Source organism: Glossina fuscipes, unplaced genomic scaffold (genome assembly GCF_014805625.2).
Source record: "Glossina fuscipes isolate IAEA_lab_2018 unplaced genomic scaffold, Yale_Gfus_2 1, whole genome shotgun sequence".
Taxonomy (NCBI): domain Eukaryota; kingdom Metazoa; phylum Arthropoda; class Insecta; order Diptera; family Glossinidae; genus Glossina; species Glossina fuscipes.
In genome coordinates, this window is record NW_023998415.1 from 42,026,246 (window position 1) to 42,041,716 (window position 15,471).

Consider the following 15,471-nt stretch of genomic DNA (forward strand, 5'->3'; position numbering starts at 1 on the left):
ATCATCATCATCATTTATTAACAGTACCGCCACGTATTGAAAGGCATTCATCCGAACCGGCACCCAGTGTCTCGCCAACTTCACCTCACTTACTTACTGTGCCACAGAATACGCCGTTCTTGATAAAACAACATTCGGATCCTCTGTTACCTAGTCAACATACGTCCGCTCATTTAACAGTTAGCAGTAGCGGTAACTTAAGTAGCACCCTAACCAATCCATTTGTATCATTACATCGTCAATATTCACATCAGCTTTCAAATACCAATGCTACATATGTCGCGTCTAGTGCACCCTTACAACACTCTCAACACATATCCCTACCGGAATCGATTTATGCCAGTTCCTCACCGCCGCCTGCTGGCTCATCGCATTACATAGTGCCGCAGCAAATGCAGCAATCACAGCAAACAATTGTTGCTTCTGGCAATAATAATTCAGTAACTTCAGCTGTTACAGATACTACAAGTCCCGTTAAAACTTTAAGTCTACCCCAGTTCACTACCATCTATTTGAGTTCCGAACGTTCTTCAGTTCCAATACCAGAGCGTCCCGTTTCCAGAGACAATATCTCAGTTTCATTGGCAGTTGCGTCCACATCGTCGACTCTCACTGTCGGCCACAATAACAGATTACGTACCTCTAAATCTCTACAACCACATGGGTCAACGTCGTCAACAACATCGGGTGTACACAGTGGCAGCACCAGCAGCTCACTCGAACATTTACCTACACTGCGTGTTAGAAACGAAGAGTTGCAAAGATCCGTATCCTCCCCACAGGTAAGATCGATCCACTTTGAAATAAATTCACTATCACGTTTCTCACAATGAATGCAGCGAGCGTCATAGTCAATTACGCGATTCCTGGGTAAAATTAATATAAAATGTGTGTGTTGTTTATGTTTATAGGTTAATTTAGGACTAAGTTTATAGGCCACATATTTTTTGAATCCGATTTATATGACATTTATTTTTTGATGCGGACTGTGCATAATAAAGGTCGGTGCATAACTCGTAAAGGCAGTGTCAAATGTTCTCTCTGTGCTCTACAAATGGTCCTCGATTGGGTCGTTGCCGTTCAATGCCGTCCTTCTGACAGGAAGACCGTCAGCCACATGGTGGTACTTCGTGAAAAGGATTCATTTTGATGTCATAACTATTTCCAAATTTACAATTACTTTAGTTATTTATTTTTTTCTTTTTCTGTCTATCTGTCTGTCTGTCTGTCTGTCTGTCTGTCTCAAGGAAAGGCAACCCGAGGGCATGGTCTACAGTTTGAACTAGAAACATTTCCCGATAGCGACGTGATCTCTAGACTTGCGTTTCTTTAATTGCCACCAGTTGGGATCGATGTCAGTCGCAGATTTGGCAAATCAACGGTTGCGCAAAGTTGAAGATATTTTATATTTTGCTTTGAAGTTTCTTGTGAATATTCCGATCATTAAGCTTTGCAAAAAGTATATTTTAAATCATGTTGAGTTCCATTAAAAGAAAAAAAAAGGAAAGAATTTATTAACACACCTAATATTTTATTTCTAATAAATTACAAACTTTCAGCACGGTTAGCTTTCTACTCACTATTATTGGGAATACCGATTAGTTCAGTTCGTTCAGTATGAATATGTATATATGAATATACATATTTAATAAACATATATATTTATGATATATATATATATATATATATATATATATATGCAGAATTTAAGCTCAGCGCACTTAATAAGTGTATAACTCAATATTCAAGCATTGAAGCAGTGAAATTAAATTCGTTTTCATTTCGCATAAAAATGTTATAGTCGGACAACGGCGACTATTACATATCCTATACGACTTCGCCTAATACAGTGATTCGCTCGTTAGATTTTCTCTCCACATAAGTGTTTGCGCCTCGTGATAGCATTTATATGTATTGGGGTCCAAAAAAAAGTAGTCTTATGTGATTCAAATTTGTTAACCTTAAATTTTTTTTCTGAAACGCTACTATGAATTAATCTCTTAATTATCAATATATATAAAAGATTAATTTACTACTTATTGGATATCTTATGTGGATTGGGGCCAAGAAATAGACCCATGTGGTTTTAATTATTCGAGTTTTTTTGGCATATAAGGGATTACGTTTCATGAGAATTCTTATATGCGGTGGTATCCAAAAAATAGACTTGCTCGATCCATGTTCCAGGTTGCTTTGTCAATTTACTTGATTTACTGAGCTACTTTCCACCATGAAATATTGGAAATTCGATCTTTTTACCGTACATTTGTAGCTTTAATTTCCGTAGGAACAGTTATATGGGAGGGAGTAAAAAAAAATTGCCCGATCCGCTCGAAAGATTTCACACCAATTTAGAATGCCGAAATACTACTATTTAGCCACTTTTGCTGAGAAATTTTGAAAATTACTATTTTTTCATATAATGACTTCTCACAATAGAGCGTTATATGGTGGAAAAAGTGGACCGGTCCGAACCATTTTCAATATCGTTCGTCCTCGAGTGGCAACACGTAACTGTACTAAATTTTATCGAAATATGGCATGATTACATGGACAGACATCAGACGGACAGATAGCCTTAGATCAACAATTCGGATGATGATTCTGAATCGATTGGTATCATAAATGTTAGTTCTATCTTAAGCTCTTTTGTGTGTTACATACGTCCGCACTAACTTAATATATTCCTCCCCCCGCCCCCCTCTTACCACAAGTGGTGTAGGAAATCTAGGGAAAAGAAAATTCTTTCTAAGTGAATTAGTTATACGTTTATTTCAAAATTGTTATCTCCTTTTGGTGTATTGCAGACTTCGCGAGAAATAATAACTTTGGAGAATCCACGTGCTAGTCATTGTCCAGTTATACGGCCTGGACCGGCCCTGGGTTGCAATTTTTGTTGGAATACTATCGATGGGCATGGTCGAATTTTGCGGCGCAAAACTAAATATCATTGTCCTGAGTGTCAGACGAATTTATGTATTGTGCCGTGCTTTCAAGAATATCACGAACGTTTGAATAATGAAGTTGCCAATGCGACAGCAGCAGTTGCTCAATCATCGTCATCATCGTCATCATCATCAGCAACAACGACAACAGCAACAACAGCAGCAACAACAGCTATTCCCTCCACAACAACCAGTAATAGTAGTAATAGTAGCAGTAGTGCGATCACAACTACTGCCACTACAACTAATAATCAAATCGATCATCGAAATTTGACGAAAACATCGGCAGCTAGACGTTACACTAAAACAGAAAAAACTTAAAATGAATGATCGACAACTACTTGATTCGAAGTCAGTGTGTCTTTCAGCCTTCAATCTTGTTGTTATTGTTATTATAAACAATCATTAATGCTCTTGATTTTTTAGTCAAACAGTAGAAAGAAAGAAGTTCGTTACATATAAGAAGAAGAAAAAGAAAAAGGTAAAACGAAAGAAGAAGAATAGCGATCTTTCTTAGCATATTTGTTATTTGTCAAGGGATTTTTGGTTACATCTCTAACACATGCACAAAAATCCCAAAATCCTATTTGTTTGTTTAATCTTTTGGTAAATCTCTTCTCGTTTATTAACAAAAAAAAAAAAAAAAAAACCGAAAAACAAAAAAAGCCCCACGAAAGAGATTTTTATTTGTTGGTACAAGGCTTACAAAAAAAAGGTTTTAATCAAAAATATAGATGACGACGAAAAAGCGGGGGTTAGGTGGGAGAAAAAGCCAAGTTCTTTACAAATGTGCTGCGTAGAGAGAGAGAGAGAGCGAGAGAGAGAGAGAGAGAGTTAACCTTTTTGCAAAAAGCCTTCAATATTAAATTTGTTGAATTGTTGTAAAAAGTCTTCCTGTTGGAAGGCGCAATAATAATATTTGTTATAAAAGTTAAATTTTAACAAAAGAAAAATCAAACTTAATAAATTTGGGCGCGCGCGTGTGTGTGTGTGTGTGTGTGTGTATGCATGTGTGTATGCATGTGTGTGTCTGTATTTGTGGCTCTGTTTGTTCAATACGCAAATATATATATTTTTATATATTAGCTACAAAGTTAAATCAATATTTAGCATGTAGTAGTTTATAGTAGAATGCTAATCATCTTTTCTTTTTATTTTTTGCTTTTTGCGCCTGGTCGAAATATTTGTATATGCAATATTGTCGCAAAAGGGTTAATAAATACCAAAACGAAAAAAGAATTAATTAATTTTGCTTGCTTTCGTTGTTTCATCGCAAAAAAAAAAAAAAAAAAAAAAAAAACCAAGAAAAACAAGAAAAAACAAGAAATGCCAGTAATATACTTAGCAAGCGTAAATGTTACTACTCAATAATTATGACACGATTATATAAGATAGCATAGGATGGCCAATTGAAGATTTTAATCGCACATACATTGTACGTTTTTTCATAAACTGATTTCTAAAATTAATTGAGGGGGACAAGGGGACCAAAAGAAAAAACTTCAATAAATACTCACGGGGCTAACGGTCGATCGTAACTGTAACTTGGATTCTCGTATTCACTTGATCTTTAGCTTATTAGTTCTTCTAATTCCTACATTTGAACCAAAAAAAAAAAATTGTGAGCTATAATCTGAACAATCGCCTGTCCATGCGGGAATCAAAATCCATTAACGCAAAAGAGCATATTTGGTCATATCGCTGTAATGGTTGCATAACGCATCCACTATGCGGTCCATCTACTCGTCTCTACCATCTCTTTTTCTCATGGCTCTCGTAAAGGGGGACAGCATCGCCTAAACGATTGGTCATATTAAAACATTGACTATATATAATATATATACTAATTCATATGTGATTTTACATAGTTGAAAATAGAAATTAATAAACATAGAAGTAAACAAACTTCATGTCCGTTTCTCACGATTTGGTTCAGTTCAGGCAATTATCTCATATACGTCATATACGGTATAAGTAAATCCATTTTCCAAAGGTTTTCCTAAAAACAAAAACAACAATTTCGAATGTATGTACGTACGTATAAGATGCGATACGCTTGCGTAAGTGTATATCATAAGCTTTTTCTACTTTCCACCTGCAATCCATTTAAACGGGATTTATTTTGCAATAATCATATGATATGTCCCTGCTAGCGATAGATTGTTTGTATGTTTGATATACATACTTGTGAGGATGTGTATAATATCGAGAGAGGACTTGAGATAGACGCACTTATTATTATACCGATAAGCTACGTTTGTCTGTCTGTCTGTCTGTCCAATTGTCCACCTTATATCGTATACGTTCAATTACTACTCAACAATTTTTGAGATATTTTAATGAATTTTGATACACCTGGAACATGTTTTTTCCCGTCCACATACGCTATTGCAAACTTTTTGGATCGATCGGGTTATTCGTCCGACCACTCGTCACACTAACGTTTCATTTAAAAAAGTCATTACACTAAATAATTGACTGAATAGCAAAATAGCGTAGGGTATTTAATGGTGGACCATGGCCCGCTATAATGTCTTTACTTCCTTAACGAATATTACGAGATGTTATGAATGCAATGATAAAATTGCTTTACCTCTCTAACGATCGGTGGTGGGTACAAGAAAAATTACAAAAGATGACGGGAGCGAGAGAGATGTCTATCTTTGCATATGTAATACTTTTATGCTTGCATATGCGTTTTTAGAGCATATTTGAAAAAACGTTTCTCCAGATCAATGCCAATCACCTTTGCTGCGTACCTAAAAGCTATACCCACGTAGTACACACATGTTGTGTTTTAGTTGAATCACGAAAATTTTAAATGATTATAGCTATCGATCTGCGGTTTTATCAAAAATGAATGGCGAATGGCACGTAAGATATGAAAGAAAAATTCTCCAATTTCAGGTTCTGCATTCTAATGACAGCTTAACTTAAGCTTACGATATGTGAATTTGTATAATGAAAATGTGTTTTATAAATATGCACTTATTTGATACACAAATTTTATAATGTAATTAATTTTTAAAATAAAAAATAAAAAAAAAAGTAAAAAATTAAAGAAATAAGAAGAAGAAGAAAAAGAAGCTTATATATTTCTAATTTTTGAAGGCAAATACAATTCTTTGCTCCGAATAATTATAAAGCAAACCGAAATTTATATAACCGTGTATTATCGTCGTCCTCTTCTTCTTTTTTAATCTTGTTTGCATCTGATAATTAAAATCGAATATAACTTAAAAGTTATAACCGCAAACACAAAGTTATTATGTAAATAAAATATTTTTTCATAATAAAATTTACATAAACATTTACATTTAAGTAGGAGGGAAGTTTGCAATCTTTCCTGTCGATTGTGAATTCTTCCCTTAACGAAATAAACTATCAGTACTCAACTGATCGTCCGCTTCGAGGTCTCTCCAAGAGAATTCATAATTAATAGAAGCAGGAGACCTTCTAAACGAGCATTGACACTTTACATTGAATCCCTCCTCATCAAGGTGAAAATGTATGCAATGACGAAAATGTTCGTGAAGAGGTACGGACGCCGTCACAATTATAAATCCAAATAATTGATTACTTATAGGTGTCCTCTAGATGTCCCTCTAATAAATCACCGAATAGATAATAATATTCAATTTCAAGCTTGATAATCCAGCAATAGCAATATTCGGTTTCGGGCGAATCTTCCATTACTCACCACTTAAATTTGATCCGGTATTTCATTATAAACGAGATGAAAAAGTTCTATTCACTCTATATACGCGTACAAAATATTTTGCGACTTGACTTTATAGGTAATTAATTGTACACTCGTCATCCACCGTCTTTGAAATTTGACAGATTAAAGTCACAACATAAAGCATTAAACTGTAGACTCTACTTTATATTATTAAAGCCTAAATTTGTGGGAAAGAGAGAGAACTATTAATTTTGTTTGTTTGTTTTTTTTCATTTTTTTTTTTTTTTTTTATTCACATTTGGATCGAATTTAACTTCTTGTATAGTAAAAATTTGAGATCGTAATTGTCACAGAGTCTCTCTGCTCTAGCAGAGATGCCTTTATAAATCCATTCTTCTACTCACGATGATCGAGCATATATATATGCTTTACTACACGGTCTCGTTTTTAGCCAATTTTAAAATAACACGATTCATCAATAAGAACAAACAAATACTCTTTTTCACACGAATCCCAAAACGAAAGTTTTTTTTTTTTTTGTTTAATTGTAATTTTGACAGTGTCTTACACAAACTTATGTTTACGACAGCAAAAGTCAGTTGAAGAAAAGCCTTGATTAAAAATCGATCGATTTATGCCCAGCTGCTATAACAACACAGTAGCAACAAAGAAGCCAACAGCGGCTATTAAGAACGAACGAAATTCTTTATTTGAATCAAACTCGACAGTTGTGCTGTACATACCTGACATATAAACTAATAAAAGCATTTTTAATCCACTCTTAAACCTGTACGCTTGTTATCAAATAGCGAGGTATGCTTGCGAAATTAATTTTTATTTCTAATTTCAGTTTAAATTTTCATATATTACATTTATGGACGGAATTTACACTGTACACTAGTTTTATTTATTAATTTTTTTTTTTTTTTTTGTGATAATTTTTGTAACTGTTTTACAAAAAATATGTAAAAAATATGTTTTCATTATTACTTTTTTTGCACGGTTGTTTTGAGAAAATAGTTAAAGTTTTTTCAACTTACAAAATTTTTTAAAATTACACAAATATACCACGTGTCGCCTGTATACTTTTACACGATTTTTTTTCCACGGTTTTCTAAGGGACATGTGGCCGCGTAAAAACATGAATTGGGTGTTCATTACAGTGATTTCGCCGCATATGCGTATATGTATGTGTGTGTATGCGTGTTTCCAGTGGTGAGTACAATAACCTATGAAATGTTCGGTTTTACAAATCTTAAGCTCATAGTTTTGATGACTCTTAACAATAAGAATATTTTGAACGCTTGTCATCAAAATTAACTCCACAAACTTTATGGCGTTATTGTAGTAATATTATAAAATTTGTATTTTAATAGAGTTATAAAAATAAATTACAAAACAGTTCCATTCAATGTTAACAGAACTTTTGTTTAGGAACAATTTTGAAAACACTTTGTAAGAGTTATAAAAAAATACATCAAAGCAGTTCCACTAACTGTAAATAAAAAAAATTGTATATGGACAATTTTGAAAACACTTTGTAAAAATATTTTGAAAAACTTCTATTTGACCAAAAGAAGTAAAGAAAAACAAATGCTAATATAAAATAATTATAAAATATCTAAAGTTAAGTTTCTCATAAGATCGTTTTCAATTGATTTAAATAATACTGTGTTTGTGTGTGTGTGTGTGTGTGTGAATCATTTTGCAGCAAGCGGGATAAGGAGAGAAAAATTATGTTTGCGTTGAACTGAATTTTCTCATATCTGTTGTTTTTGATTGATACATGTATATCACTGTATGATATTTTGGCTTTACTAATAATTGATTACGTACATTGCATCATTAATATTTAAAATATATTTCAACTATATTTTTATATATGCGTAAAAAGCTATATATCGAGCATTTCAATCCGTAGCGCAAATGGTGCTAATTTTAAACGTACAATATCTTAAAACAATGCTTAGTTAACATTGAGTTTATGCCGTGTCTTCGTAATTCTTAAAAGTTGAGCACAATTGTTCATCTCAACGGAATTCAAATCCTTTCAATGGAAATTCGTAGCACTTTTGCTTTTTTCCTCCATATTTCAATTAAAATTCTAACTCTGAAGTTGAATTTATAGAATAACAAAAATAATTAAATTATTTTTTGGACTCATTTTTCCATGAAATTTCTGATCTTATAAGAATGAATATCGTTAGCGCTCGCTTTTTTGTGTTCTATATCGGAGATCCTAGTTTGATATGCGACGGATGTTTATTCGTAACTAAAAACTAAATGCTAAAGTTTTTAAGTTTTTTTCAAGTTTATCAATTACATAGCATACAAATCAATCGATCTCGCTATTCATACTAGTCAACTATAGATGTATATATAAGTTACGATTTATTCAAAACTTATCTGACGTTGTTGCTAGAACTTTCATCAAATTATTCGCTTCATTGCATGAATGAAAAATTTCTCTAACATTATTTTGTAGCCTACTTTTTGGCTAAAATGAATTTCTACATAAAGGAAAAAGAAACTTGCTCTAGTATTTTGCATATAAATCGAACACAGTTAAGAACATTGTTAGAATGGATTTATGCAAAACATCGTAATTGTTTATAATTCAACAATTTCATTTCGAATGAAAAAACTCAAATTAGAAATGATTAAAATTTCTAAGAATAATTGAATATTTTGCATAGTTTGTTGGTTAATTCCTGAAGTATAAATTTCAAAAAGCGAATTAGTGAATTCTTAGTTTGCATTTTGCTTAAAAAAAAAAACAAAAAAAAAATTAACATCATTCAATTTTTTAATAAAAAAAAGTCAATTTTGACGGATTTTTATAATAATTTTATTTACTTTCATTAAAGCAAAGCAAATGTATGATAATATATGAAACAATACGTAATAAAGCGTATTTAAATATATCGTTTACATATACATAGGGCAAAAAAAAAAAAAAAATTTTTAAATTTAAAAATTTTAATAATTTTGAAAGTAGAGAAAGTATATTACGCGTTATTGTTATTCGTAGATGTTTCTCTTTTCATATTCTTGACAGCTTGATTTTTTAAATATGAATTATCTTAAGGTTTACATTTTACACTCGCACAGCATTATATCCGGTCAGGCGACAAAATGGAAAATATATTTGTTTTGCCATTATATTTTTGACGTCAAGTATACTTAATGTATTCGTCATCAGCTCAAGATTTCTATTGTTTTCTGATCACTCTATCCACTGCTTATTTTTGAAATACTTTAATGTATGAATGTGACGCGCCTAATTTTTTTTTGCTTTTTTACAGAGATAGGCATTCTGATAAGAATAAACAATGTGCTTTTCTTGTCGCAATTTTTATGATGTTATGTCAAATTTGATATTCTGGAGTAACTGTCATAATAAATTTTTGTGTCAATCTTAACTTTGTTATGAAACAAAGTTGCTAGGTCACAAAAATCACAAATAAAAGTATTGCTCATGACATGGAACGTCTCCACAACCTTACTCAGCCAGAACGGGGTTCTAAGACTACTCTAGAGGAGAAACATATCAAAGCTATATTTGTTGATGGCAATCTAAACTAAGTTTTATAACGAGTTATCAAAAGCCAGAGATTTCATATTATTATATTATCCACACAAAGACATCGGAGATCTTACAAAATCTGTACTTTTCATATTGGTGTAAAATGCTAAGGGGTGCCCTGGCCTAACATATATTATTTTTCATCAGTCTTAAAGCCGGAAAGATTGAGAAACTAATATTTGCTTTATAGATGTTCCTATCCATGTAATGCAAATTATTAATTCGGATATTCCAAATCAGTTGACAAAATTTCTATATTCCTTAATCCAACATCCAAGTATCCAAGATTGCTAAGACGAATGTAATTTAATTTTGTTTTTTTCAAATAGAATAGAAGTAAAATGCATTGAAGACCATATAAAATCTCCATATTTTCAATTAACGCGAACAACGAGATCGATTTTGCATTGTCCATTCATCTGACGTCCTCATCACGCCGCAACTATGATCTTTACGTAAATTTTAAATTGAAAAAAAAAAACAATAATATATTATTTATATTATTCAGTCAAGTTAATTTTGAAAATTAACAAAATCTGTTAATGATGTATCCATATTATGTTTTATTGAATTTGCTCTATATATGACAAGCGAAATGTTAAAATTAGTTAATTGTAATCTCTTGGAAAAGAAGTAAGAAAAAAAAAATGTAGATTGAATTGTTTTAAACGTAAATAAACTTTGAAATATTTTTTGTACTGTACTTTCAGTTACTTAAAAAACAAATAATGATGATGATGATAAGTACCTGAACATTAAAGAAGAAAAGCTTGAAAAATGCAAATTAAAAAAAGTAATTGAATTGAATTTTGTATTGCATTGTTTAAAAAATGTATAAATGTATGCGAAAGGAAAAATGATAATAATAATAATAATAATAAATGTTAAAAGACATCAAATGAATAATTAATTGAATAAATTAATTTAAAGTTCTTTATTTTATATATTATTAACGTTTATTAAATAGTTTTTTTGAAAACTTTACAAAGATGGGTAAAGTTATTTTTTATCTTTAGTTTCTATCTCCATAGCGGGAGGATTTGCATTACGGAAATTGGGAAATTGTTCCCATGGCGCTGATAAGTCAAATTTTCGAAACTCTTGTGCCAATTCCAAAGGTTCGCACACTACTCGTTTCTTTTCATCGTCATAACGCAACTAAAGGCACATTAAAGAATTTCATTAATTGAAAAGAAATGAAATTTAATTTAATTAATTTATACCTCAACGTAACCGGACAGAGGGAAATCACGCCGTTGAGGATGACCCTCAAATCCGTAATCGGTCAAGATGCGTCGTAAATCTGGATGATTTGCAAAGAACACACCGTACATATCGTAAATTTCACGCTCATACCAGTTAGCTGCTTTGTATACCTCGAAACAAGAATCCAAAGGTGTTAACTCATCGGTATATGTTTTAACACGTATACGTGAATTATACCGTAACGAAAGTATATTATAGATGACCTCGAAACGATATTTTCGGTTCGGTACATCCATACCAGCAATATCGGTTAAATTACTGAATTGAGCCTGATGATGATCTTTAAGGAATTGCAACACTGGCACCACACCCTCAGGAGCGATTAGCACTTCCAATTCGTCGCCAGCGGTCAATTGTACTTTCTGCACATATTTGGGCAAACATTCAGCCACATAACGTCCGAAATCTGATAAGCTAGTACGAGCCATCTCATTTGGTTTACGTACAGTGGCTAAAATGAAAGCAGTGCCCAAAATGGAAACATATCCTTTACTATGTATTTATACAAAAATATATCACTTTTGTTAATTAAACAATTTTTTCCAAATGAATACATTGCAGTTTTATATAAACGTTGAGCTATTCGGAACAAGTTCCAAAATCAAGGATTGTTAAAATAAATAAAAATAAAGCAGACGAAATAGATTCTTATCATTTTGCATTAAAATTTATTGCATTTTTTTTTTTTGCGCAAACGATAGATTAATTTCAACTAGAAATGATTATACGACATAGCAGAAGGACGAATAGAGGTATCAGTAAGAAATTGCCAATCCCAGTAGAGTTCAACTCGTCAAAGTAAAAAAGACGGATCATTATATATTTTGCATCAAATTATTTCAGAAATTTTTCCAAAACTGTATTCACCATCCAAACATTTGAAACTACTTAACATTTGCTTCTCAGAAAATATTTTCAGTTCACTTCTTTTTGTAATTATAAAATTTACGTAGTTTCGTCCGTCACCCACACATTTCCAACTTACGCATTTCGGGTTTTTTTGTTTCCGCTGCAGCGCTCATCAAGCGTATGGTAGAAGTATTTAAGGTGCCACTGGCGGTTAATCCTATAATATGTATATATGTAAATATTTTATTTATTTTATTTATTGAGTTTGATATTTTAATTTACCATTTTTAGCTGCCAAGCGTATACCCAGGCTTCTTATAAAAGCAGCCATTACTTCCAAATTGTTCAGGATAGTTATTCTTGGATAAATGAAAAATTATCCCAATTCCAAAATGTAGATTTGACAATTTTTATGTAATAAACATCTGTCTCTTGTTCTTCTTCTTTTTTAAATTTCAGAGATTGTCCTTTTTATCTCGACACAAACAGCGCTGCATTTGAAGTTAAACTATTTTATAAATGTGAAAGTTAAAGATACGCGAAAGTACATTGTGAACAGTAAAATTGACATATAAAATTTGTTTATATACTAAAAGTATTTAAGACACTTTTGAAATTAAAAAAGTTTTTTTTAGAACTACAATTAACAACACTGTCTAATAGCAACGATGTTTACGATTATTTCGTTCTCGGAACGTCGCGTCACTCGGCACGTCAAGTTCTTTTCAATCGTTTTCTGTGAAACAAATCGAGAAACTTGCGGAAAATACCATTTCAGCGTTTAACATAAAAACGTGAAATAAAACATATAAACAAAAAAAAAACGAAATTTGTTTACGTTTTTCCACTGAGAATTATTGCTTTGAGCAAAAGGAAATTATGAACCATCTTAAATGGATGGGCCACTCGGCCACCATATTGGATATACAAAAGAATCTGCGCAGCGATTTGGAAAGTTGTGAAGTAACATTAGTTGCCAAGGGTCATTCGGTGAAAGCTCACCGCTTTGTACTATCATCCTGCAGCGATTTAATGCGTTCTTTGTTAACGGATATACCCTTGGGCCAAGAGTGCACAGTGATGGTGCCAGACATTGAAGGCGTTTTGTTAGATAGTGTCTTAGCGTTCATTTACTTGGGCGAAGCATGCATATCTGCTGGTAATTTATCTGTATTTTTGGAAGCAATTAATATTTTAGGCATCAAATCGGCGATTAGCTTTGAATGCCACTCAAATTCTTCACAAAATGCCAGCACTGACACTGTGTCATCTAGTTCCCCGTCTCCCGTGGTGACGCGAGTTTTAGGCAATAGCCTGAATTTAAGTCATGAAGAAATGATCACCCACGACAGCATAACGCAAAAATTGGAACCGTCAAATGTTATTCCGGCCGAATCGCCATCGACAGCGACCAACACATCTAACAGAGATTTGGAATTTTTAGACGTCTACCATGATCCCCAAAATAAAATTACTTATTCCATAGAACATGTGTCAGGCGTTGCGGGTGGCAATGAATTTATATTAACCGAAAATTCAGGCACTTATACATTGACACAAAATCCAAAATTAGAAACCGCTTCAAGTACAGCTTCCGCAAATATGGACACCAATGAGGATGAAGGTGTCGAAATTCATATTAGCGAAGAGTACAGTAGTAATGATGAGAACCTTATGCAATTAGATGACTCAGCACCTGAAGTTACGGTTACAAATGCAAATTCTTCAGCTGCTCACAGCGGTAATACTATTAATAACGTAGTTGAGGTAAAGCCAAAAATAAAAACAATAAAATTAAAAGCCCGACCTGGCACAGCCAACGCTGTTAAGCTGGACACTCCAATGGATACGGCGAATGTCTCGGAAGATCCTATCTCTATAATAGAAGCACATGATGAAAACTTTACTATTCTTAAAGAGAATGGAAACAATGAAAATGCAGGAGACAATGAGTCAGGTGCAACCGATTTAGTAAATTGTAGCTCATCGCAGACGCCGATTGACTTAGCTTATCAAGCCATGATAAACGAAGGGATAAGCTTGCCTAAAGCGGCTTCCAAATTTAATGTATCCAAAACAGAGTTGTGGTGTCGAGTACGCAGCACAGGTGTCGAAAACTATATGTCATCGACGTCAGAGTCTAATTCAGTTCGCCCAATAAAAAAAGAAGATGCAATCGAAATGGCATGCAAAGTTGTCATTTCTGACGGTTTGAGTTTGCAGAAAGCAGCGATGAAATTTGACATATCGAAAACGGTTCTTTGGCGCCGTGTACGTAAGCATCCTGATTATATGAAAACTGCCCGCGAAAATCCCATAGTTACTAAAGCCTATGAACGCTTAAAAAGTGGTGAATCTTTGAAAAGCATCAGCCTAGATTTGGATATACCCATGTCGACTTTACATCGTCATAAGGTGCGACTATCGCAACAGGGTCAATTGCCCGACTTTGTTACATGCAAAAGACGCGATTCCACCTCAAAGGATGATCTCAAGCTTAAATTGGCCAAGGCGGTGCAAGCTTGCGTGCAAAATGGCATGTCCCAAAATCATGCTGCCAACGTGTACGGGATATCTAAGAGCACATTATGGCGCCACCTTCAAAAACGTGTCGCAGAAGCTGAAGCATCTGAAGCTGCTGAACACTCTACCGGATCTATGGAAGAAGACGAAATCAAAGAAGAAGTTATACTTTCATAAAATCCGCCAATCAATTTATTCGCGGCAATATCTAAAAGAGAAAAAACCAATAAAGCAAATAATGAATTTTATTAAATGCGTATTTTAAATTATTTAAATGTGAAAGCGAAATATATGCGAAACTATATTGTTAACTATAAAAATTACACATAAAATTTATTTGTATACTAAAGATATTTTTTATTAATTTACACATGACATTCAGCCAAAATAAACTAACAGCCAAATTCAATTGACTCTTAGAAGTAAGTCTTAAACTAATACAAAGTATATGAAAAGAAGTAAATAGAAAAAAGAAAAAAACGAATAAAATCATGTATAAATAAGATAGAAAAAAAAGTATATAGGCATCTAGCACAGAGGCGCACCCACAGTCGGTATAGTTCCAAATTGCAAGCGAACCCCTAAACCATTGCAAACATGCAAACGCTTGGCAACCGATA

General features: G+C 32.9%; 3 protein-coding genes across 3 annotated transcripts in view; 2 read left to right on the forward strand and 1 right to left on the reverse strand.

The window, feature by feature from the left end:
* Window positions 1–3,571, forward strand: part of LOC119644952 (mucin-5AC) — a 22,634-nt gene extending 19,063 nt beyond the window's left edge. Inside the window, 2 exon segments of the mRNA XM_038044695.1 lie at window positions 1–782; window positions 2,808–3,571. The exon segment at window positions 1–782 is cut by the window's left edge and continues 1 nt beyond it. Coding sequence (XP_037900623.1) covers window positions 1–782; window positions 2,808–3,266 — 1,241 coding nt within the window. The 3' untranslated portion in view covers window positions 3,267–3,571.
* Window positions 3,572–11,161: 7,590 nt separating this feature from the next.
* Window positions 11,162–12,772, reverse strand: LOC119632562 (NADH dehydrogenase [ubiquinone] iron-sulfur protein 3, mitochondrial). Its single transcript, XM_038025521.1, has 4 exons — window positions 12,611–12,772; window positions 12,465–12,545; window positions 11,437–11,930; window positions 11,162–11,371 (listed from the first exon to the last, which is right to left on the reverse strand). Exons 1-4 carry the CDS (start codon window positions 12,657–12,659, stop codon window positions 11,213–11,215), a joined length of 783 nt encoding a protein of 260 aa, XP_037881449.1. The 5' UTR covers window positions 12,660–12,772; the 3' UTR covers window positions 11,162–11,212.
* A 277-nt stretch (window positions 12,773–13,049) lies between these two features.
* LOC119632561 (broad-complex core protein isoforms 1/2/3/4/5) lies at window positions 13,050–15,200 on the forward strand. Its single transcript, XM_038025520.1, has one exon. The coding sequence runs from the start codon at window positions 13,208–13,210 to the stop codon at window positions 15,026–15,028; it is 1,821 nt and encodes a 606-aa protein (XP_037881448.1). The 5' UTR covers window positions 13,050–13,207; the 3' UTR covers window positions 15,029–15,200.
* Window positions 15,201–15,471: the final 271 nt, after the last annotated feature.

What these genes read in the sequence shown, in the direction of transcription:
- LOC119632562 (XM_038025521.1), bottom strand. Translation starts at nt 12,659, where the DNA reads ATGGCTGCTTTTATAAGAAGCCTGGGTATACGCTTGGCAGCTAAAAAT. An exon ending in ACGCTTGGCAGCTAAAAATG is followed by an intron (nt 12,546 to 12,610) that starts GTAAATTAAAAT and finishes TACATATTATAG; the next exon opens with GATTAACCGCCAGTGGCACC. An exon ending in AACAAAAAAACCCGAAATGC is followed by an intron (nt 11,931 to 12,464) that starts GTAAGTTGGAAA and finishes CTTTCATTTTAG; the next exon opens with CCACTGTACGTAAACCAAAT.
- LOC119632561 (XM_038025520.1), top strand. Translation starts at nt 13,208, where the DNA reads ATGAACCATCTTAAATGGATGGGCCACTCGGCCACCATATTGGATATA.